The 23100-nt window shown below is 51.4% G+C and overlaps 1 protein-coding gene across 4 annotated transcripts in view; it reads left to right on the plus strand.

The window, feature by feature from the left end:
- Positions 1 to 23100, plus strand: part of LOC119384163 (uncharacterized) — a 386807-nt gene that overhangs the window by 341814 nt on the left and 21893 nt on the right. For all 4 annotated transcript variants that reach the window (XM_049412787.1, XM_049412788.1, XM_049412789.1 and 1 more), the window contains exon 4: positions 18323 to 18448. In XM_049412787.1, coding sequence (XP_049268744.1) covers positions 18323 to 18448 — 126 coding nt within the window. The remainder of the gene's footprint in view (positions 1 to 18322; positions 18449 to 23100) is intronic.

Raw genomic sequence — 23100 nt, forward strand, 5'->3', positions numbered from 1 at the left:
GTGTCTTCCCGCGCTATGCTAAATGCCAGTTTATTGTGCCGCAGCCATGAAATCGTAGAGTTGAAGAAAAATGACGCATCGCTTGTGCTAACATGGTCCACTGTAATTCAGCGACTATATAAGGGCCAGCGCTTCATTTAGGGGTATGTGTAAACGTCTGTACGTATGCGTCTGTAGTGAATTGTTCATGTTATAGGTTTTATACTTGCGAATGAATTGTGTATGTATTGAATTCATTGTGTGTACTATATGTCTGCCTAGTAAACGTGTGCGTATTATTAACAGCTCTATCAACTTTCTGGTGTTCTTGAGTAATCCATGAATGGGCCTACCTTCCCGAAATGCCGTGTGCAGTATCAACGTAGGCCGCCTCAGTCAGAAACAACTTTTTTTTAATATTCTTTATTCCCTCTAGGTGGTGGTGGTGAAAACATTTTTATTAGTGAAAATTAACCAAAGAGTTGCAGTGTGAGGCACTGCATGCTTGAGTGGCCAGACCCTATTCCGGGACACCAATGGAGCTGGCCGCTGCCCGAGCGCGCGTCACCAAGGAGCGTTGAGCATCTAAGGTGTAGCAGCTGAGCAGGTACTCCTCCCAAGCCTCTCTAGTTGGGATGGGGAAGGGGGATGAGAAGGGAAGTGGGTTGGAGGGGCACGAAGCTACGACGTGATAGGTGTCGACGAGGACCTGACAGGTCGAGCAGGTGCCATTGATTTCCCGCAAAAAGTGCCTGGCGACCGCCGGACTGAGATAGGTGTTCGTCTGGAGGCGGCGTAGCAGTCATTCGTCCGCCTTCTCCAGACCTCGTGCGGGATCTGAGTAGAGGCGGCGCGAAGCACGGTAATAAGCCAAAATTTCGCGGACGCGCGTCAAATTCGTATTGCCAGATTCCGTCTCGGGACATGGAGGGGCAACGGCCCGGGTGCGAGAAGCGCGGGCAGCGGCATTCGCCGCCTCGTTGCCGGGCAGGCCCGAGTGGCCTGGGGTCCATACTATGCGAATGGGGTGAGGGTTAAAGCGCCAAGAGGCTGCCCGAAGCAGGCGAGCCGCCAGCGGGGCGATTGAACCCTGAAGGTAGCGAGAACAGGCCGAGCGCGAGTCCGTCAGGATGGTGCGTGAGGTGGGATGCGAGGCGGCCAAAGCAATGGCAACCTCCTCAGCTTGCGTTACAGTGTCGCCTCTAAATGAGAGGCCATCGACGTGTTTTCCCTCTGTGATCACGGCGGCCGTGAAGTGACCCGAGGGGGAGGTGCCCGAGACGTCCACGTAGAAAACGCCAGGACGATCGGAGTGTCGCGCCTGAAGGGCCGCGGAGCGTGCTAGTCTACGGCCGGGATGTAGCTCAGGGGACATGTTGCGGGGCAGTGGTTCCACCCATAGTTTGTGACGCCAGAGTTCCGGTATCGGTGTAAGAATGTCCTCATCAGATATCGCGTTCAGGCCAAGCCTGTGTAGCAGACGCCGCCCTGAAGGCGTCTGCGACAGACGGTTGATTTGACTAACGCGATGAGCTTCCCGCAGCTCTGCAAAGGAGTTGTGCACCCCCAATGCCGCAAATCGGCTGTTGGAGGTGGCAATGGGAAGGTCTAGCGCGCGTTTGTGGACTGAACGGAGGAGGACGTCCAGTTGGCGCTCGTGGTGACGACGCAGGCGAAGATAAGGCGAGGCGTAGAGGACGCGGCTAGTCACAAACGCGTGGGCCTACCGCAGAGACTGGGTCCCGCGGAGGCCACCGCGCCTGGTAGAGACACGCCGTATCATAAGGCTCACTTGTTCGCTGGTGCGTCGGAGGCCTGCTATTGTGCCCTTGGGATCCAAGGATGATGTGAGGTGAAGCCCAAGAATTCGTATGTTTTCGACTGACGGGATGAGACCGGACGGAAGAAAAATCTTTGGTGGCGGTAAGCGGGAGACCGAGAGAAGAGCCGATTTAGCTGGAGAGCACTCCAGGCGCGCATGAAGCAGCGTAGGTGTCCACCAGAAGGGCAGCCTTTTGCAGGCGTTCTTCGATTTGCGCTGGGGAGCCAGCGTTAGTCCAAATTGTGATATCCTTAGCTTATAGTGCGTGGTGTATTCCCTCGACCTCGCGCAGAAGGGAGGGGAGGTTCTTCATGGCCAGGTTAAAGAGTAGGGGTGACAGGACTGCCCCTTGCGGTGTACCCCGTGTGCCTAATTGGTATGGGCCGTGTTCGGTAGACTCAAGGCGGATGAAGGCGGCGCGATGAGATAGAAATGCGCGAATGTAGTTGAATGCCTTCTGTCCACAGTTTGTGGTAGATAGGTTAGAAAGAATACTACTGTGTCTGACATTGTCGAACGCCCCTCGAAGATCGAGAGCTAGTACGGCTTTATCGTTGCGGCGCATAGTGGTCGGGTGTATAATATCGTGTTGAAGCTGAAGCAGGACGTCCTGCGCCGACAGATGCGGGCGAAAACCAAACATCGTGTCGGCAAAGGTCCCCCTGGCCTCCAGGTAGACGGAAAGGCGTTCGCGTACCATACTTTCCATAAGCTTGCCGGCGCAGGAGGTAAGTGAGATGGGTCTCAGTGCCTCGATGCTTACCGGCTTGCCCGATTTAGGTATGAATGTAACGAGCGATGTTTTCCATTCCAATGGGAGCGGGGAGCCGTCCCATATCGAATTGACCAGGTGGAGTAGCGAGAGGTGTGCCTGGTCGGGAAGGTTGGCCAGGAGCGACACTGTGATGCCGTCCAGTCCAGGGGCCGTGCCCCATCGCATTTTAACCAGTGCAGCTCGTAGATCGGAAAGCGTGTGTGGGGCGTCGAGATCGGCTTTAGGGGCCCCGGAATACGCATATTCTGGGCCTGCGGGATCAACCGTGCGACTGATGTATCGGTCACAAAGTTCTTGCGAGAGTTGATCTGTAGTGCCCTGGTAGGGCATGCAGAGCGCGGCGGAGCTGGCGTTGCGTTTTTCCCCGGGTGGTGGAGGGATCCAGAAGGCTACGAAAGAGTCGCCACATACTCTTAGAACTCATTTGGTTTGCCACCTTCGTGCAGGTGTCGGTCCAGTTTGAATCGGCAAGCTGCGCACAGTATGCCGCCGCCTCTGCAGTGAGCGCCTCGATGCGAGCGCGAAGTTTTCGATTGAGTTTGTTACGCTTCCAGCGCTTTATAAGCCCGCGGCGAGCGTCCCAGAGGTGTAGGAGGTGTGGATCAATTGCAGGAGTCAAATTGGAGGTCGTGAGGGTGCGAGTGTTCGCTCGCTGCGTATGGAGGACGTATGACGCCCACTCCGCGTATTCGCCGAGTCGGGGATCGCGGGAAATGGTTGCATTCTGAATTTGGTCCAATCTGTGAGGCGGGCCTGGCCACGGTGTTGGCGCATTTTCTGCCGCGGCGTGAAGCAATTGCGGATCATAAAATGGTCGCTGCCTAAAGTCTCGCCCAAATTTTCCCACGTAGCATCGCGGATGTTACGAGTGAGGGAGAGGTCGGGAAATGTGTCACGTGTGACCGAATTGCTGGAACGCGTGGGCTGTGCCGGATCGGTAAGCAGCGTGAGGCTAAGCGAGGAGATAAGCTCCTTAAGCTCTCTGTCCCGGGCCTTCTCCTAGTGGTAACCCCAGTGAGGGCTGGGGGCGTTGAAGTCCCCAACAATCACCAGGGGTTGACGGGCCGCCGTACGCAGCGCCCGATGAAACAGATGTGCAAACGAGGCCCCCGCAAGACGAGGGGGACAGTACACGTTTAAGATATGTATTGATGGTTGGCCTCTCTGTTGAGGCAGCACTGATACCATACAGTAGTCGTATGGGAGATCCAGATCGAGGTCGATCTGTATCGCCGTGTACGCCTTATGCACTAGGAGGCATGCGGTAGTGCCTCCCATATAGGAGCAGTATCCAGAAAGAGTTGGAGTCGCGCCAGATTCTTGGAGTGCCAAGATGGCCGGCTGAGAGCCAAGGGAGTGGAGGAAGAGAGAAAGGTGCGAGCGCTTTCGCCTGTTCCCGAATCCTCTAGGGTTCCACTGTATGATCTCAAATTTCGAAGGCAAATTTGAAAGGGATGTACGGTTGGTAGCCATCGTGAATATCGTAGGTTTTAGATTTGGTCCTCCATGTCCCGCTCAGAGCCTTGAGAGGTAGGTAGGGGTACGGAGGCCGGATTGTCTGGCGGCAAGGTGGTGGTAGCCACTTTACGACGACGTCGAGGAGCTGAACCCGCACTGTTCACCGAAGAAGAGCGGGAACGCGATGCTTTCGGTTGAAACTGAGTGATCGCCCAAGCTTGAATATCTTGAGTGACCTCTACTACTATGCGTTGGACAGAGAAGTTAGTAATGAGGTGATTGATCGAGGCTTCGACGCGCGTAAGGCGTTCCTCTATGCGCGGGACGCGGTCCTCGCTGGGCTGAGTTGGGTTAGTAGGCAAGGGAGCCTGAGGTGCCCCAGAAACTGCCGGAGCTGCCGGAGTAGGTTCGTCAGCCACTGGAGCTGGGGGGTTATTCGGAGTGCACGTAGCGCGAGGGCTAGGCTTTGAGGTAGCCGGTGTAGCCGCCTGGACAGGGGTGGCAGTACCGAGTGGCTTGGCAGTGCGCTGTTGTTGGGGTGCAAGTTGTTTAGTTAAGAGTGAGAGTTGTTTAGTTAGTAGTGCATTTTGCTTTTGAAGTTCCGCAACTTGCTGGCGAAGGGTCGCAAGCTCGGGGGAGGGAGCATCGAGAGCGGGGGGTGAAAGAGGCTGGGAAGCAGCAACCCCTGCCCAACTGCTCACCTGAGGTACCGCCGCCGGTGCGGTGAGCGGTGGGAATGCCTGAGTGTTGGCCGGTTGTGATGGACCCGTCTGATGCATGCGGGTGCCTTCGTTCGGTTGTGACGAAGATGAAGTGGTCCCTTGAGATGTCGAGGGTGGCTTGGGCTTCCGATATTTGGCCGCGCAGCCACTGGTCCCAGTCTCGTGGGCGCCGTGGCAGAGGAGGCACTTGGGGTGGCAATCGTGATCAGTGAGGCCCTCGGGGTCGGGGATCCCACACTTGGCACATTGCGTTGGAGTGGGGTGAGGGCACTCTGGCGGTCGATGGTGCCGCACCTAGTGCAAGCCGGGACGGGTTTCTTGTAAGGGCGGATATACGTCGCCACGCAGTGGTAGAAGAGGAAGCGGGGCAACTTCGTGCCCTCGAAATTCACCACCGCCGCCGCGGACTCTCCGAGTTTTCGGACCGCGAGGATGGTTCCTCGAGGCCAGTACAGTTCCGATTTGATTTTCTCCGGGGTTTCAGCAGGGTTGATGGTGATCACACCCCTGCACGTATCCCCTGATGCCTTGGCGTGGCCTCGGACGGGCAGCTGTTGACCCCCCACTTGCAGCTGGGAGTCCCCGAGGAGTTTTGGAGCCATAGGCAGCATGGTAGTGCTGAAGACCAAGATATTAAATGCGAAGCATTTCTTAGGGAACCTCTGGCACTTTGAGCGTTTCTATCTACGTATCTATCTATCTATCTATCTATCTATCTATCTATCTATCTATCTATCTATCTATCTATCTATCTATCTATCTATCTATCTATCTATCTATCTATCTATCTATCTATCTATCTAGCCGCCTACGTCTGGGTGCTCTCATGATCGCCTCCTTAACTTGGTGTAGACCAAAATTGGCATGGGAGGGTAAGAGGATTTGACGAATATGATTGTCGGGACGTGACATGAATAACGTGAAAATCCTGTCGTGTACGTCGTCAAACCCTTTCCACTAGACACGTGTGGCACATACCCGTTTACCACGGGCCGAGGTGTACGGGTATGCGCCACAGGTGATCGACAGTTTATATCTACCCAGGAACGGCGAGAACAGACAATGGTAACTTAAATGCTAGAGCGTTAAGGAAAACGAACATCGGCAGCGTTGACTCAACGAATGGAAAGAATGAAAATTAGGATCCCAGCAGGAATCGAATCCAAGCATTCTGCGTGGCAATCAGGCATTCTACCACTGAGCCATGCCATGTCTACCAACTGGTTTGGAAAAACAGCCTACGCAGGCGCAATATCTGTGCAATGTCAATCGTGGTTGTGGTGCTTGCTATCTAATTTTACAAGAAAGCAATAAACACCACATGATACTCCTACGATGTGTACTCCTACGATACAGGTGTCATATCAGATAAACGTCTGTGGTTCCAGTGTTGGCTCCACTTTTATAGCAGTCTAATAAACATTACGTTTGTATTCCTGATTCAGCAAGCTATATTGAAGCATTGATCGACCCCGGACGAATACATTAGCGAAAGTTGCATATGACATCCACATCACCGCACCGTAAAGTGCACTTCGTCCGCTTGAACGACGCAGTGTCCTCTTCATTTCTTACGAGGCTGGGCGATGGCCTAATGCTGACGGAGGATGATGCCAGATTGATGGACAGCCGCTTTGTAGACTAGGCTACGTAGGCCACATACGCCCAGGTAGTCTACGAATACGACAAGCACCATCCACTGATGTTGGTCTACGTAGCACTATCCTGGCCTACCAGCCTCGACAGCCTATACCTCACCAACGCGAAGGGTGGCTTCAGGTTCCGACATGTCGCCGGCTCTATCGACAGGCAATTTGTCGACGAAATGACCGAGGCATCCACGATTTCCAACAGCTCTACTATACCACTTACTTCACTACACATGGACCCCTCGTCACCATGGTCACGACCGGATCCTATAACAAGTCATGACCAGCTGCTGGTGCTCACTGATCATGGTGATGACGCCCTTGTTCAACAACTGTCAAGAACTTCTTCCACACATGCTCACGGGTTCGTGAAACGTGCGTGCGTTCTCGGGACAAGTATAAGCACTACATATCAGCTTACCGCTTCTGGTGTTGGTAATACCCACGTTGCCATTGGCAGCGTTACCCATCCGTAGACAACTGGTTATATAACACATATAGGCTTTTAAACATATATGAGTGCGTATAAAATTTATACAAATCTTTAGCGTCCTTTTGTGACGTGTTACTTAGTAAAAACAAATTACGCCACAGTCCCCTTGCCGCCGCATGCTTCGCATAACATGGACTCCCGCGGTACGTGGGATCTGCCCAATTTTTCTTTTTTGCTCCCAGATCGGCCACACTTGAACTAGCGTGGTGGAGCGATCGCCCAGGTAGTTCCGGATCGCGTCGCCCGCGCGATCGGCCGGGACACATGTGCGTAGCTCGCAGGGAACGCGAGGTTTCACGGCCACGATGTAGTCATCTCGAGAGAGGCGGGGCGTCTGACGCGGACGCCACTTGTGTTGCCTCGCCGGCAGCGAGGAGGAAGCAGAGGTGGGCCATTTGGGTGGGCGCACCACCGGCGGGTCGGCACGCCGGCGTTCCTTGCACAACTGGGGGATGGCAACCAGCTGCGGCTCCTCGCTGTTGCTGGGACGCAGACTCGGATTGCGCTTGCTTGCGTTTCCATATTCTCACCATATCCTCGAGATATTCGTCTTCTGAGGGCATAGCCTCTGAGGGCATAGCTTGTTCGGGGGATGGAATCTCCATCGACAGTACTTGCGTTGAGGCAGGGTCATAGCCCGTAACCACGTTGGCAGCCGCCATCGCAGGGCCGGGAGCCGCCCCGACGGGCTCCCCCAGCGAGGCGCCTTGCAGCCGGGAGTGAAAAATGTCCTTCAAGTTCCAGAAGCTGGGCCCACCTGGACGAGGGCGGTGTCTAGGTGAAGCGTAGAACTTGGTGGTGACGATAAGCCCGGATTTCAGGGGTATGGTGGTGGTGGCCCGCAGAAATTGAAGGAAATCTGCGGAGCCGATGCGGCGTGCGTCCGTCACCATCCAGCGCTCACAGCGCCCTCCTCCCTCTACATGGCGCCAGCTACCACCTAATTCACGGCCGCGGCGCTCTCACAGCTCCACCTACTTATATGAAGTTGAACATCTATCTATCGAAACTATGCTCTGCTGCGCCGGGATTGTTTTGATGCTACAGAATGTACATTTTGGAGGCACAAACATGTGGATAACGTCGCTACACCGTGTGACGCTTCGACAAATAAAGACAGCAAGCCTAACGTACAGTCTCCGGATGAGAGGCCCTTTGCAGTATCCGTCTCTTTTAAAGTGAACGCCGTCTCGCTGCCGAGCGAAACGTACGAGTTCCGTCGTTCCGTTTCGCGAGGTTTTCATCACTACAGGTTTGTCTGCTCGATTTTATTGTCATAGCGTTCGATATTAGGCTCAGCGGGACCATTTTTTGTGATTGCCAGTGCCGCATACTCTTTATCAGTCGAGAATCGATGCACTCGCTAGGCCTAAATCTATTGCTCGCTTCACTGGCTTGGCGTCAGCCATGTTAATTTTGACGGTTTCTCCATTGAAAAGAGAGGAAAGTTCCTCCATTTGAAGGCGACCATTGGGGACATCGCCGTTTCTCCCTTAAAGAAGAGAGGGTCACTCCATTTTTTAAAAGAGTGATGGAGTACATACTCTTGGGCTAGGTGGTTTTTTGCTATAAATGACGCCTCGCGAATGACGTGTTGCCTGACACGTCCTGTCTTTCGGTCTCTATGGCGTCATTCGTAAGAATTAAGATATACTGAGTAAAGACTGGATTCTTCCACGAAGTTTGTCTCGCCGGCATTATCACTGTTCTCAATGAAGACAAGCCTCCTGTCGCGTAGATACGGCCCATAAATGCAGCGTTTGTTCAAGAAAATATGACGTGGTGGTAAAGGATTCCATCGATTTCAGAGGCGTTCCACAATGGGCGCACCGAGGGTGCGCCGGTACCCAGTAACTGATGCTATCTCCATGGTGGGCTGGTCGGCGATCGGCCATTTCCGATACGGGAATCTGACAGCGGAGCTGCTCGGTCCGTGGACAGCAAACTGTGCCAAGCAGCTGCTAGGATAGCATAACTGTTCACAGTAAAATATGGCAAGGGAAGTGAGGGGGAAGGAAAGGATGAAGCCATAGCATAACCATGTACACTATACCACAGCATGGGATGGGAAAGAGTAGTGACGTTGAGAAGGAGGGATGTGAGCGTTAGGAGGACAGATAAGGAAAGAAGGATTAAAGAAGAACAAGCTGTAGAAAAAGGCAGAGAAAGGAAGAAATATCAATCAATCAACTTTTATTTCTCGCAGAGAAATATGGGGGTAACGGAAAAAAAGCCGCAATACTGCGGCTTGCCAAAGCTCCGGCCCCCCAGAAAGTCCAGCAGCAAAAATGAGCAATGGCAAAAGAAATGATTTTGCTGGAAATAAAACATTTGATTTGAATGCACTTTGACAGGAAGAGGCAAATGTAGCAAAAACTAGGAAAAACATGAGAGGACTTGGTCTTTATGCATCATTATACGTAGTGATACACATTCGTAAGAATTATAAAAAAAGCACGTCAGAATTGAAGGTAATGTTACGTGTACAAAAGAAGTTGATAAATAATCCAACAAAAAACTGCAAAGGGAATAAATCAGTATTACAAGAGAACATAAAAACGTTAAAGACGTACTGTAATCATTGGTAAACGACATGAGACATCACATTCATTTGAACGAAATCTAAACAGATAAGAGTTACCAACATTGAGCACTTTTCTCTAGTATGCAAAATGTTATAGCCTCGGTTTATAATGTGGACCATGATAATAAGTGCTATAGGTGAAAAAATTACATCTTGAACGCAAAGTACAAAAAATTCATATGAAAAAAAAAGTCACAGTTTCGCCGCAAGGGCGAAGCAATGAATGCGATAGCAAGAAAAGCGGCCCGTGATGGACGCGCTGCGACTACCGTGCGTCCATCACTACCCGGCAGCTACTAGACAGTTTTAATATCACGTACGTAGGGACTTCTCATACGCAAACGTGAAAAGTACACGTACGTTACGTGCACGACATCTGAAACGCTTTTAGCTACACGTACGCGACGCGCGGTGAGAGCTACCACGTAGCTCCATCTGCTGAGAATCATGAACACTGCGGTAGCTTGTTCGAGCGCCCGCGCGAGCAGACAGCAGAAGGGCAAGGTTCTCCCGAAGAAGCGAGAGAGCTGGCCGACGCCTTTAAGTGCGCCCTTCGCGCTCCTAGCGCCATCTCGCTGGTAATGAAGAAACGCTTATAAGCGCCTCCGTCTCGGAGGACTGCAAACGGTAAAGGGTGTGTATATAACGCTCGCCGTTATCTACCTGAGGGATGTACGCTTTGTGGAGTAGTGCTTAGCGCACCGCGCTGCGAATTGAGAGGTCGCTGGTTCGATTCCGCGCTTCGGAAGCATTTTTCTGATTTATTTTTCTTTGGGATATTGATGTATATATACATACTTATACATATACGCAGCACGTGGCGGCTGCATTTTCGATGGAGGCGAAAATGTTTGAGGCCCGTGTACTTAGATTTAGGTGGACGTTAAAGAACCCCAGGTGGTCGAAATTTCCGGAGCCCTCCACTACGGCGTCTCTCATAATCAAATCGTGGTTTTGGGACGTTAAACCCCAGATATTAATTATTACATATACGCAGCATGACGACGGCGACGGGAAAAACCAGCCGAGACTGTCCATATAATTGCTATCGCAATAAAAAGAACTAAACATTTTACCAAAGAGAATGAGCAAGCCAAAATGCACACAGTGAAAAAAAGAACGCCATGCGCAAACAGATAAACCGTACGTATCATTCTGCGACTGATGAATACGACTAGATGTTAGTGAGAAACAAAGTCTAATCTACACCCGATAAGAATGAGCGAACGCTGCGTGTTGAAGCCGTCTCAGCGGCTATGCCATGTTTTAACGCGATAGCGTTAGAGAGCTCGTGTCGCAGAAATTCCGTTGTCGGTGTCGGCACCGTTGGTTGTGAGCGAAAAATCGACCGTGAGCGAAAAATCGAGAAAGCAGCAAATAAAATAAAAAATAGCAATTTCGGTTTCATTGAGGATCGAACCCGGGACGTTCGCGTGGCTAGCAGGTGTCCTACGACGAAGCCACGAGGTTACTTGCAGCTAATTCGAAAAAAAAAACACTACATAAATGCTATGTAGTGGAAGGAGTCTCCTTAACGCATTTTGTTCGACAGGTGTCACGACGAAAACGAGCCCATTCGGCGATTTGTAGGCGCATTTGGGAGACCATCACACTACGTCGAAAGAGGCCGGGATAGTGCAGCCATCGCCGCTAAAAACACACACGCTTTCAAACAGCTCTAAAAATGGACAACTATGTCCATCTAGCGGAAAACATATCAACAAGCAAACAGCAAACGCTAGATAATGTGCTGCCATCTGTGAGGCATTGTGAGACTCTTCATGGCCTCCGAGATGGCGAGCGCGCGGCGTGTATCTTAGAGGCCATGCGACTCTTGCTTTAGATCGAAAACCTGTGCCATTCGCGCGCGCGTGTGTGTGTGTGTGTGTGTGTGTGTGTGTGTGTGTGTGTGTGTGTGTGTGTGTGTGTGTGTGTGTGTGTGTGTGTGTGTGTGTGTGTGTGTGTAACAAAACACATTAATAAGTATGCACTTAGTGGTTGAAGTGCGCACTAGGGGCCGGATTTCGCTATTGCGTTCAACTCTTAAAGGCGAAGCTTAAGGGTCCGCCAATTTTGCATATTTGTTTAAGGTTGCAGCTAGTTGGTACGATACAGACTGACTGCCATAATTCGTGCGGCATAATGGCTGGATCCAGGCATACTGACTTCTTGTGTCGTATGAATAGTGAGGTCTTCTTAGGCGAAACGAACTGATGAAATCGGTGTTATTAGTCCTCGTGGCGAGACGGTATGTACAGGAAAAACGGAATGCGTAGACGAATTTAACTTTGAGTATATTAAGTGCTCCAAAATAACGGGCAGTATATGAGTAGCATACGAAACGTTGGCTATTGCACGAATTGCGCGCTTTTGGTATAACCCTAGTTTTTTCAAGTTGTCAAAGGATGTAGTAGACCATACAAAATGACACTAATTTAATGTCGATAAAAATAATCCATTGTATACCAAACGTTTAGCTTTTTCTGGTAATATTTGACGGTTTTTTGTTAATCGATGCAGTGGCGGAATTTAACTGGTTACAAATATTTTGCACATGCTTATTCCACGACAATGTTTCTGTGAAAGTGACACCCAAAGCTTTGATCTCGCTAACAATATTTATGTCGTTATCAAGATACATAGTGACGTGAACAGCGCGTTTAATACACAAGGACGAAGAACCGACGAGGACTAGCGCTGACTTCCAACTCAAATTTATTAACACAAACATAGAAAAACGAGAACGAGTAGGCACACGTATTCACCGCTCATTTGAATTGTGCATGACGGCAGACATGGAGAGGGAACCAAGAAACAAAAAGAATTAATAAGCAAAAACCACAAAACCGCGAAAAGACGTCAGGAGAAGCAACCGGAGTATGTCTAGGTTATCTGACCGAATGACGTCTTCTCCTGACGTCTTTTCGCGGTTTTGTGGTTTTTGCTTATTATTCTTTTTGTTGCTTGGTTCCCTCTCCATGTCTGCCGTCATGCACAATTAAAATGAGCGGTGAATACGTGTGCCTACTGGTTCTTGTTTTTCCATGTTTGTGTTAATAAACTTCAGTTGGAAGTCAGCGCTAGTCCTCGTCGGTTCTTCGTCCTTGTGTATTGCACGCGCTGTTCACGTCAATATGGAATACCAACTAGCCCGGTCACAAACCTTGCATCAAGATACAACTTTGTTGTCAGTTCAATAACTGTATGTCTATGCGAAAACTTATAGGTTGAGTCTCTTTTGTGTTAATTTTCAAGGAATTTCTTTTTGACCACGCTAATACTTCTGCAATGGCATCATTAGCTAAAGATACCAACTTATCCGGCATTACTCCGCGGAAAAACTAAAGAAGTAGACAGAAAATCTGCGTTCGCCAAGTGGTGGCTTGGCGGCTTCTGTTTACACATACTGCGCAGGCGTGGAAGTGGCTTCACGTCAAAGAATCCCAGGTGGTGGGAATTTCTGGAGCCCTCCACTACGGCGTCTCTCATAATCATGTCGTGTTTGGAACATTAAACCCCAACTATTGTTATATTGTCGCGGTCAAAAAAAAAAAAAAACAAAGGCGACGTTTACAAGGCGGCGATACAAGGCCCAGGTCCCATCGTCCCAAAAGGGGTCGCCACAGCACAGCCAGAAACAAAGGCACTGGTGATGATGATGATGATGATGATGATGATGACCTCTTACTAGTGGCGCTTACCCACAAAGGGGGATGGGCCAAGAACCGGGAGGCACTGGTGCGAGGACTACTGCCTCTTCGTCTGCCTCTTTCTCGCTAGCATATTAAAGAGGCCATGACGTGGTCGCCCAAAGATTTGTGGTTTTCAGCGAAAATTGGAAGTAGAGGGTCTATTATCCCTATACAAATTTCAAAAGTGGGCCGTAAAAGAATATTTCAGTGCAAAACAAGCACTAGAAGTCACCGGCTGTAAACTCCGCCCACCGCCGGCGACCGCCATTTAGTCATGGCGCGTGTGACGTCATGTGCAGCACAGAACAGAGCCGTCGTCTTCTATCAAAGTTTGAGCCGCTGCAAATCCTTTGATTTCAGTGCGAAGCTGAAGAAAGCTAAAATATCTCGATATCACGTGCAGCTGACCCCGGAACAATATCGTTCGCCGCAATGCAGACGCTTGCACAGCTGGCTGCTTGTTACTTCACGGCTCGCGGGTGCACCAATGTAGCCTGACTCTCGGGCCACTCGCGCGTTTATAAAAATATTCGATTATAAATTACGTGCTCGACCAAATGCGCTAAAATTTCGCCAGCTTATTTGTGAATGCACAACGATTAATTCACATAACACAGATTGTGGTCGAAAGTTGGGTGTCATGGCCCCTTTAAGCGCGTGGCATTGCCCCTCCTCCCGAATGAGCATCGCCTCGATGCTAAGTTTACTGCAAACATAAACGAAAACCTAATGTCCCGAAAACCATATTGTCACAATGTGTGGCATGGTTTTAACCGCACCGCATACACAATATCGGGTCGTGGCTGTCGGCGTTGTGGTGGCTGGCTTCCGTCCGGAAGGACGTCGTAGTTGATGCCGCTCACTCGTCGTAGGACTTTGTAAGGGCCGAAATAACGACTGAGAAGCTTTTCAGAAAGACCATTGCACCGCACGCGGGTCCAAACTAACACCTGGTCACCCGATCGGTGAACGACTTGTCTGTGGCGGAGGTTGCAGCGCCGTGTATCGACGCCCTGTTGTTTCTGGATGCTCACGCGGGCCAGTTGGCATGCTATTCCGCGGCTCGTTGCACAAATCACTCAGCATCTTCGTCAAGATTGGCGATGTTGTCAATGTCGCATGGGAGTGTGGCGGGACGGTGCGGCGCCGCTTCTGCGCCTGCGCGCAGCGTCGACGCTACTAAACCGAGCGCCAGTGTGATAAGAACACTCCCGCCCTCAGAAGACAAACTGTGAGTGCTCCCGGAATCAAGTCAGTTGTCTTCTTTCGCATCCCAAGCCAGAACTTCAACAGCAACCCGCAGAGATGGCCGCGAGCTGCCAACTTAGAGGCCGTCGCATTTTTGTCACCGAACAAGTCAGTAAGCGCAGGTTCCTCATCGACTGCGGTTCTGACATCTGCTGCTTTGCCCGAGCCTTCCTGCACGACAAGCGCCCTTGCACGTCGTTCGAGCTAAGTGCGGCGAGCCATTCAAGCATTAAGACCTACGGCGCGCTCCGCCTCAACATCACCCTCAAAAACCTACGCCGTGCATTCCCATGGAATGTCGTCATGCCCGACGTCGCAGAGCCAATCATCGGGTCCGACTTCCTGGCGTACTACCATGTTATACCTGACTGCCGGCATGACCGACTTATCGACGCCACAACAGGCCTCTCCGCGACCAGCGTTAAAGATTTCGCCGTTAAAGATCAATCGCCATACCACGCCATCCTCGCAGAATTTCCTGACCCGACACGACCTAGCGGGCGTCCCCGAGAGGTACGCCACTCAACCGTGCACTACATCCGTACTACTCCAGGCCCCCCGGTCTCCTGTCGCACCCGCCGCCTAGCTCCGGACCGCCTTCGAATCGCCAAAGCAGAGTTTGAAGCGATGCTCCGCGAGGGTGCTGCCCGCCGCTCGGAGAGGCCTTACGCCTCACCGCTTCATTTGGTGCGGAAGAAGACCGATGGCTGGCGCCCCTGTGGAGATTATCGCGCCCCCAACGCCCGTACCATTCCAGACATGTACTCTGTTCGTCATATACAGTATTTTGCCCGCCGCTTACACGGCAGCACCGTATTCTCAACTATTGACTTGGTAAAGGCCTACACACAAATTCCTGTGAACCCAGATGACGTCCCGAAGACCGCGATCATCACGCCCTTCGGCGTATTCGAATTTCGTTTCATGAGCTTTGGCCCCCGCAATGCGGGACAAACCTTCCAACGCTTCATCGACGACGTCGTCCGCGGCCTAGACTTCTGTTTCATCTACCTAGACGACATCCTGGTCTTCTCCCCCAACGAAAAGGCTCACCACCAACACCTTCGTAAACTGTTTCAACGTCTCCATGACCACGGCTTACTCATAAACGTCCAGAAGAGCACGTTTGGCGCCCCCGTCGTCACGTTTCTTGGCCATCAAATTTCTTCAGAAAGGACTACACCCTTGCCTGACCGCATCTTGGCCCTTCAGAACTACGCACGGCCTGTCACAGCGAAAGACCGCCGCCGTTTCATGGGCATGCTCAACTTTTACAGGCGTTTCGTGCCTAAAGCGGCCGCATATCGGGCCCCCCTTCACGACGCGTTGGCTGGCCTACGAGGCAACCACCCTGTCACTTGGACACCACTTTTAACTCAAGCGTTCGAAGACTGCAAAACTGCCCTTTGCAACGCCACTCTACTTTGGCATCCCAAGCCAGACGATTCCTTGGGCCTTTTCACGGATGCCTCTAGCACCGCCGTCGGAGCCTCCCTGATGCAGCGCGCGGGCCAAAACTGGTGCCCGTTGGCCCTTTTTTGGAAGAAACTCTCTAGCCCAAAAACACCCTCGTCTAACAGGCATCGCCGACGAAACTTCGGCCCCTGCGGATACAACATGGCCGCCTCCTACAGAGAGCTTCTCGCCATCTACGAAGCGGTCCAACACTTTCGCTATATTGTCGAGGCACAGCACTGCACCGCGCATATACACTGACCACAAACCTATCACTTACGCCGTCTCCCAATGACGAGAAAAACTTCCACCGGTCCAGCAGAACCAATTGTCCTTTATCGCCTAGTTTACCACCGACATACAACACATCAGCGGAAAGGATAACGTGGTCGCCGACGCACTCTCGCGCGTCTCTGCTGTCGAGCTGCCACCCGTTACGACTGACACCCTCGCGAACGGTCAGAAAACGGACGCCGAACTCCAGCAGCTCCTCGAAAATGGCTCCTCTCTTCAACTCCAACAAGTCGCCGTCCCTGGGTCGACGGACACTCTCTACTGCGATATATCCACCGGACGAGTGAGACCATTAGTCCCTTCGCCGCATCGCCGCAGCGTTCTCAGCCAGTTACACAACCTCAGTCACCCCTGCATCCGCGCTTCTACACGCCTTGTGACTGACCGCTATGTTTGGTCCTCAATGCAACGGAATTGCGGCGCCTGGACACGCACGTGCAGTCCATGTCAGCGCGCCAAAATCACCCGGCACGGCACATCACCGCTCGGGGCATTCCTCCTGCTGTCGCAACGGTTTCAACACGTCCACATCGACATCAGTGGCCCCCTTCCACCGGTCGGGCCTTACCACTACTGCCTCACCGCCATCGATCTGATTCTGATCCATTTAGCTTAATGTCTCGGTAAGTAGGGCACTGCTGTTGATAACATTGCCGTTTTAGAAGTTGTCATACGTTGAGCTTTCACTCTGACATAAATTGTTATTTGCCTTTAGTGTTCCTTGAAGAAGTTTCCTCCTTGCTCCTACATTCGATCATACTGCGTCACGGACCTCCTCGCGTCATAATTAGTGACATAAAACTGACATATTAAGTCAGTTTACGGCAGACGTTGTCGAGAAACTCCTCTGTACGGGCGGCTCGAAACTGAGACACTCGGCACCTTAGCAACCGCGGATGAATGGCCTCACCGAGCGAACAAATCGGACGCTGGTTAACACGCTGTCAATGTACGTTGCGTCCAGCAAGAATAACTGGGATGACTTGTTACCGTTCGTCATTACTGCGCTACACATCAAACTGTAAGCACGGAAAGACCGTCAGAGACTCGGTGGTCGAAATCCACAAGCTTACGGAGCCTTCGTGCGGCGCATCCACACAGGCAGAGAAAATCCGACAAACTGACGAGAGGGCTCCAAGAATACATGTAACGGCAGGCAAAGCTGTTGTGGCATGGACCGAGATGGAAAGGTGATCTTTTCAGGTGGCAGAACACTTTTGTCAGGACATGGAAATGTGTCACCCCCACATACACACGCTGTCAACACGAAGTCACCCATGGATAAGAGTTTTATTTCTGGTATGAAACTTGTACGAGTCACAGCGTCGACGCTAATATACATAGAGAAGCTGCAAAGGGAGCCGATCTCGTCTCGGGAGCTTTCCAGTGAAGAGCTTCAAGAGGCTGAATGCCACCCGATCCGCGTCATACAAAAGGCATGTATTCGACGTGTTTACGTGCCTTCACGAAAAAAAGCCTCTTTCTGTGTTGAGCCACGTTAAATTATCTGCAGGCTTTTGTTCGACAAGAGAAGATTAATTCACACAAAAGGTCTGCTCCTGTTACCTTCATTCTCTGGACGGGTCCGAAGTTAGACGCTCTGTTCAGCTGGAGTGGGAGAATAAGCTCTACTGGAACCAAATGGAGTGGGGCAGCCAGGTTGCTCAAGTCATGGAAAATTGTGTAACGCGATCTGCTGGGCGAGCGAAGACACTGTCGCCCAGCACACGTCACTCATACTCGTCGTTATTGCTCCCCGTGAGCTGTTGCTCGGTCGAGCGCATGAAGCCATTATCATTTATGCTGTTTCGTGAGAGAGTTCGTGTCGGACGCGCCGTCTTTTGCTAAAGAAGACAGCGTGGCAGCGAGCGAACATTAAGGTCCACCACAAGTATCATGCCTGCTGAGCAGTTAAATCTAGCCGTGGCACTCCTTCTGGCCAGCGGTATTAGAATGTCTGTTGTGCCACTACGTTTTGTCTCAGAATGCGTGGCATTCTGTTGCGTCCCGCTATTAATAAAAAGAAAAATTGCGCCCTGTAAAATTGTCGAAAATAGCATTTATCACTAAGGCGTGATGGCAAAGAAGTTATGTCGCCTAACTATGTGTGTGTATATTTTGTCATTGTATTCACGTAATTCTTCCATGCAGAGGCTGCTCTCCCGAAGCATGGGCGTGCGTGGCATTGTGCAAAAAAGGCGGGACCTCTTCCTCGTCGGCCAGACGAGAGTGCATGTGGACACCGTGGAGGGTCTCGGCGACTTCGTCGAGCTCGAGGTAGGTTAGCCTGCTCGACCGATGGGCAACAAGCTTTCCATTTTTCTCTTCGCTTTACTGAAATCAGTTGAAAGAGTGCACCCTTTGCTCCTGTCCCTGCTGCGCTTTTAACCCCAGTTTACTTCGCATTCATCCTCCATGTGTGGTTTACATCTTGACCTATACAGGGCTTTTATTGCGCCATCACTAAATACTTCAACGAAGCCTTCGTGGCAAGTCTTTTACTTTCTGAGCCGCGATGGTACTGTGCTTACGGTTTGCCCAATTTCTGTGGCACACACGCGCTATCGGAGTTTTACGGCAGAGCTGTTATGGTTCGCCATGTGTTGTAGATAGAAAATTATCATCATCATGAACCTGGACAATGACTCTGGACAGAACAAGGGAAGCTGCCCATCGGCTCTGCCGTGCCTTGCGCTATTTAGTGCAAGCTGCGCTAAGTTTTATTTTTACTTCCAGTATACACACATTGAGATGCTGCATATATATTCACGTTTCGCAAGCGTGTCTGCTTAGCCAAGTGCGTAAGACATTCGGCTTTGGAGCGGGGACTCTAGGCTCGAAACCCCGTGAAGAATATTCATATAGTCAAATACGTTTATGTATGTACAGAAATTGGTCGTGCGTGAGGGACGGATTGACAAACACAGTTTTCTCGCTGAGTTATCACAGAATTGCTTGCGGTTTTCAAGTTCCTGTCGTCGCTCGCACTGTGCTAACCAATATTGCGTTGTGCCGCTTTGTTTGACATTGAGCTGAATGTTACGAGGCTGTTGGACGCCTTTACGCAAGTGCTCTATGCATGTAGGCAGCAGTGTGACGGCTAAAGGGCAGTGTGACGTTACGTGGCCACCCGCCGCGGTTGATATGGGGCTCGTCTGCTGACCCGAAGGTCACGGGGACGAATCGCAGCCGCGGCGGCTGCATTTTCGATGGAGGCGAAAATGCTTCAGGCCCGTGTACTTAGATTTAGGTAGACGTTACAGAAACCGAGGCGGTCAAAATTTCTGGAGCCCTCCACTACGGCGTCCCTCATAATTATGTTGTGGTGTTGGGACGTTCAACCCCAACAATTATTATTACATTACATGGGCACTGACGTTCGACTGTAGATGCCAGTTACAGCAGCAATGCGCACGAATCAAATTAAGCCGTGGTTCGCCGAAGCGCTTTTATGCATTTGCCTAAGACGATTCGAAGGCCCCCGTCTTTTTCTTCTCAGTTGATGTGTTGATCCTGCCACGCCCCCTCCGAAGTCCTTCTGCACCTGACGTAGCTATTTGCATGGCCTCCACGATCGGGGCATTGCAAGCAAGGTTTCTTTACCTCACCTGGTTTTGTCCTGCCTGCTTGATCGGCCTACCTTTGACCAAGCGACGTCATGGGGAGGGTCATATGGTGACGTCATGGCGTGATGATGGTTTTTTGCATCACTCGTATTGACGCTGACGACGCGAGACGCGTTTGATGAGGCGTCTAACGCTTTCGCCTCAATAAAAAGAAACATCGCTTCCGATTGACCGTGCGTCTTGGAATCACCGAGGCATGGCGGAGAACGCCTACCCGAATGCTGTAAAAAGAATATTTTTCACAAATTAACGGCTGTTACTTTATGAATACCGCTGGTATGCTTTCACAAGAGGACTACGTATTGTCATGCACCGACCACGTATGTTTTGTTTTATGGATGCCAACGCATTCATGCACTGGCACTGTGGCGCACATAAATTCACCCTTCTCATTTTCTTTTCGCCTTATTCTCATAATCTCAGACATTAAAAAAAAGTGCCCCGGAATAAAACCGCACCTCTTTTGCTCAATGCAGAAGTGTATGCTGAAAACGCAATATTTATTGCGCCTCGCCTGTCCCTCTTATCTTTTTTTTTCCTATACATGTATATGTTACGCCCTGTGCGGTTACATGCCATGCATTGTATAATATTGCTATGCCATGCATTGTATAGTATTTCTGCAATTACATGCTATGCATTCTATAAGCAAATGCGAAGCATTTAGTAGCGAACCGAAGTCACTATGAGCTGTTTTATCTACGTGGGTATCTATCTAGCGGCCTACATCTGGGTGCTCTCTTGATAGCCTCCTTAAATTGGTGTAGACCCAAAATAGCTGGGAAGAGTAAAAGTATTTGTCGGATATGACTGTCTGGTCATGACATGAATAATGTGAAAATCCTTTCACGCACGCATTCAAACCCTTTCCTTCAGACACGTGTGGCAAATACCCGTATACCACGGCACACGCTATGCGAGTATGCTCCACAGGTGATTGACAGTTCATATTGTCACGGGGATGACGAATACACGAGAGAGACAGCAGCGAGTATATTTACAATATTTACGAGCAACTGTGCCACCGAATGACTGCCAGCATCTCGCGCGGCATTCCAGCTTCTTCCTTGTCGCTTCGTCTCAAACGGCGTGCTCATCCACAATGCCTCGTAACATCACCCCCGGCGGATGGAGCGCCGTCACGGCGCCTCCTAAGTCATTCAGCATTGTCAGTGTAGTAGCGTTTGAGGCGCGACACATTAACGACATCAGTAGGTGGTGTAGCAGAAGACGAGAGCGGATGGACGCGAGTGATGAGGTAGTCAACGTCAGTGACATTGCGGAGAACTTTGTAGGGCCCCGTGTATCGAAGGAGAAGCTTCTCGCACAAGCCTTCGCGTCGGTACGGCGTCCAGAGTAGGACAAGAGATTCAGGAGGGTAGTCGACGTCGCGGTGCCGGTTATCGTAGCGCGCTTTTTGTAAGACCTGAGAATTACAGAGCCTGGCGGGGGCGACTCGGCGAGCCTCGCGGGCGCGAGAAGCGGCGTCTTGAGCATACACGCTTGGTACGACGGTATCAGAAGGGAGGAGCGTTTCCAAGGGGAACATAGGATTGCGGCCGTACAGAAGAAAGAACGGCGAAGAGCCGGCGGTGTCATGCCTCGACGAATTATAGGCAAAAGTAACGTAGGGTATGGTTGCGTCCCAATCACAGAGGCGCACATTGACAACATATCCGTGAGAGTCGGTTGAGGCGCTCGGTAAGACCGTTAGTCTGCGGATGGTAGGCTGTAGTAACTTGATGTTCGGTAGAGCAGCTACGGAGGATTTCGTCGATGACTCTTGCGAGGAAGCAGCGGCCCCGATCCGTAAGAAGCTGGGCGGAGCACCGTGTCGAAGAATGACGTCATTTAGCAGAAACTCCGCGACGTCTGTAGCGCACCTAGTTGGCAAGGCACGTGTTATGGCATACCTGGTCGCATAGTCAGTTGCGACAGCAATCCATTTGTTGCCTGACGAGACCGACGCGGAAGAATGGCTCTGATGGAATGTCACTAGTGCGACGCACCTCCACCAAATTGTCAAGACGTTTACTAACGGGCACTCAGCAACGGCGCACGGCAGCGACAGTCAGAGCGGGGCCGACTCTCTGCACGAGGAGCCTGCTCTCAGAGAAGAGAACGACCCACTGGAAGGCGCTCGAGAGGACGACCCATTACTGAGTAGGAACGCTTCGCTACACTAGGTTTAAGCAGGCCAGCCTGAGGAAGAGCAGGACGTTTGCGCCGCTGACAGTGCTCGCAAGCAGCGACATATCGGCGCACAGAACCATAAAGGCCAGGCCAAAAGAACCGCGGCCGCACGCGGTCATAGGTGCGTGAAACGCCCGGGTGTCTCGCAGTCGGAGCCTCATGCAGATGTTGAAGAAGGGTTGCACGCAGGTGTCGGGGAATAACTAACAAAAGTTCTGGACCATCAGGCGTCATGCCGCGGCGATACAGAATGTCATTGCGTAGGACATACTGGCGAAGAGAAGGGTCGTAACGTCCCGAGGAAACTTGGCGGATGACCATCTTGAGGGTTGCATCCCGACGCTGTTCTGCGCCGATGTCGTGCCAATCTGATATGGCGAGTACACAAGAAGCATTGTCATGATCAGCGAGGCTAGCAGGGTCCACCGGATGACGCGAGACAATCGGCGTCTTGGTGCAGCCTTCCCGATTTGCAGATTACGTCGAAGGCATACACTGGGCCAAGGCGACCAGTTGGGTCCTCGAGCGATGACAGCCAACAGAGAGCGTGGTGGTCGGTAATAACCGAGAACTCACGGCCATACAAGTAGGGGCGAAGTTTTGCGACAGCCCAGACCAACGCAAGACATTCGCGCTCCGTGATCGAATAGTTCCGCTCAGATGAGGAGAGAAGGCGGCTGGCGTATGCAATAACACGTGTTTTGTGGGTTTACCCCATCCGTCGGACATGGCAACAGATGTGTGGTGATCGGCGATCGTGATGCGAGCTGTGCACATTCCTATTACGGCAGGACTTCTTCCGTCAGCGACACGAATAATAACAGGAGGAACCGGAGTAAGCACTCTTCAGGCGGCGACGAAGTCGAGCACTAATCACGGAAATATGTGCCCCAGTATCAACAAGTGCAGAAACAGTCAAGCCGTCAACGTCAACGTCGATCAAATTGCGTCGTGTCGGCAGTACGAGAAGAGAATTTGAGGTGGAATTAGAATATGCAGCATCACCTCTAAGAGCTGCAGCTCTTAGTTTTACTGTCGAACATTGAGCGGCGAGGTCGGACGTCATCGTAGAGGAGACGGGGACGACGGGCGACGCGCTGGCGGCCAACG

Source organism: Rhipicephalus sanguineus, chromosome 2 (assembly GCF_013339695.2).
Source record: "Rhipicephalus sanguineus isolate Rsan-2018 chromosome 2, BIME_Rsan_1.4, whole genome shotgun sequence".
NCBI lineage: Eukaryota > Metazoa > Arthropoda > Arachnida > Ixodida > Ixodidae > Rhipicephalus > Rhipicephalus sanguineus.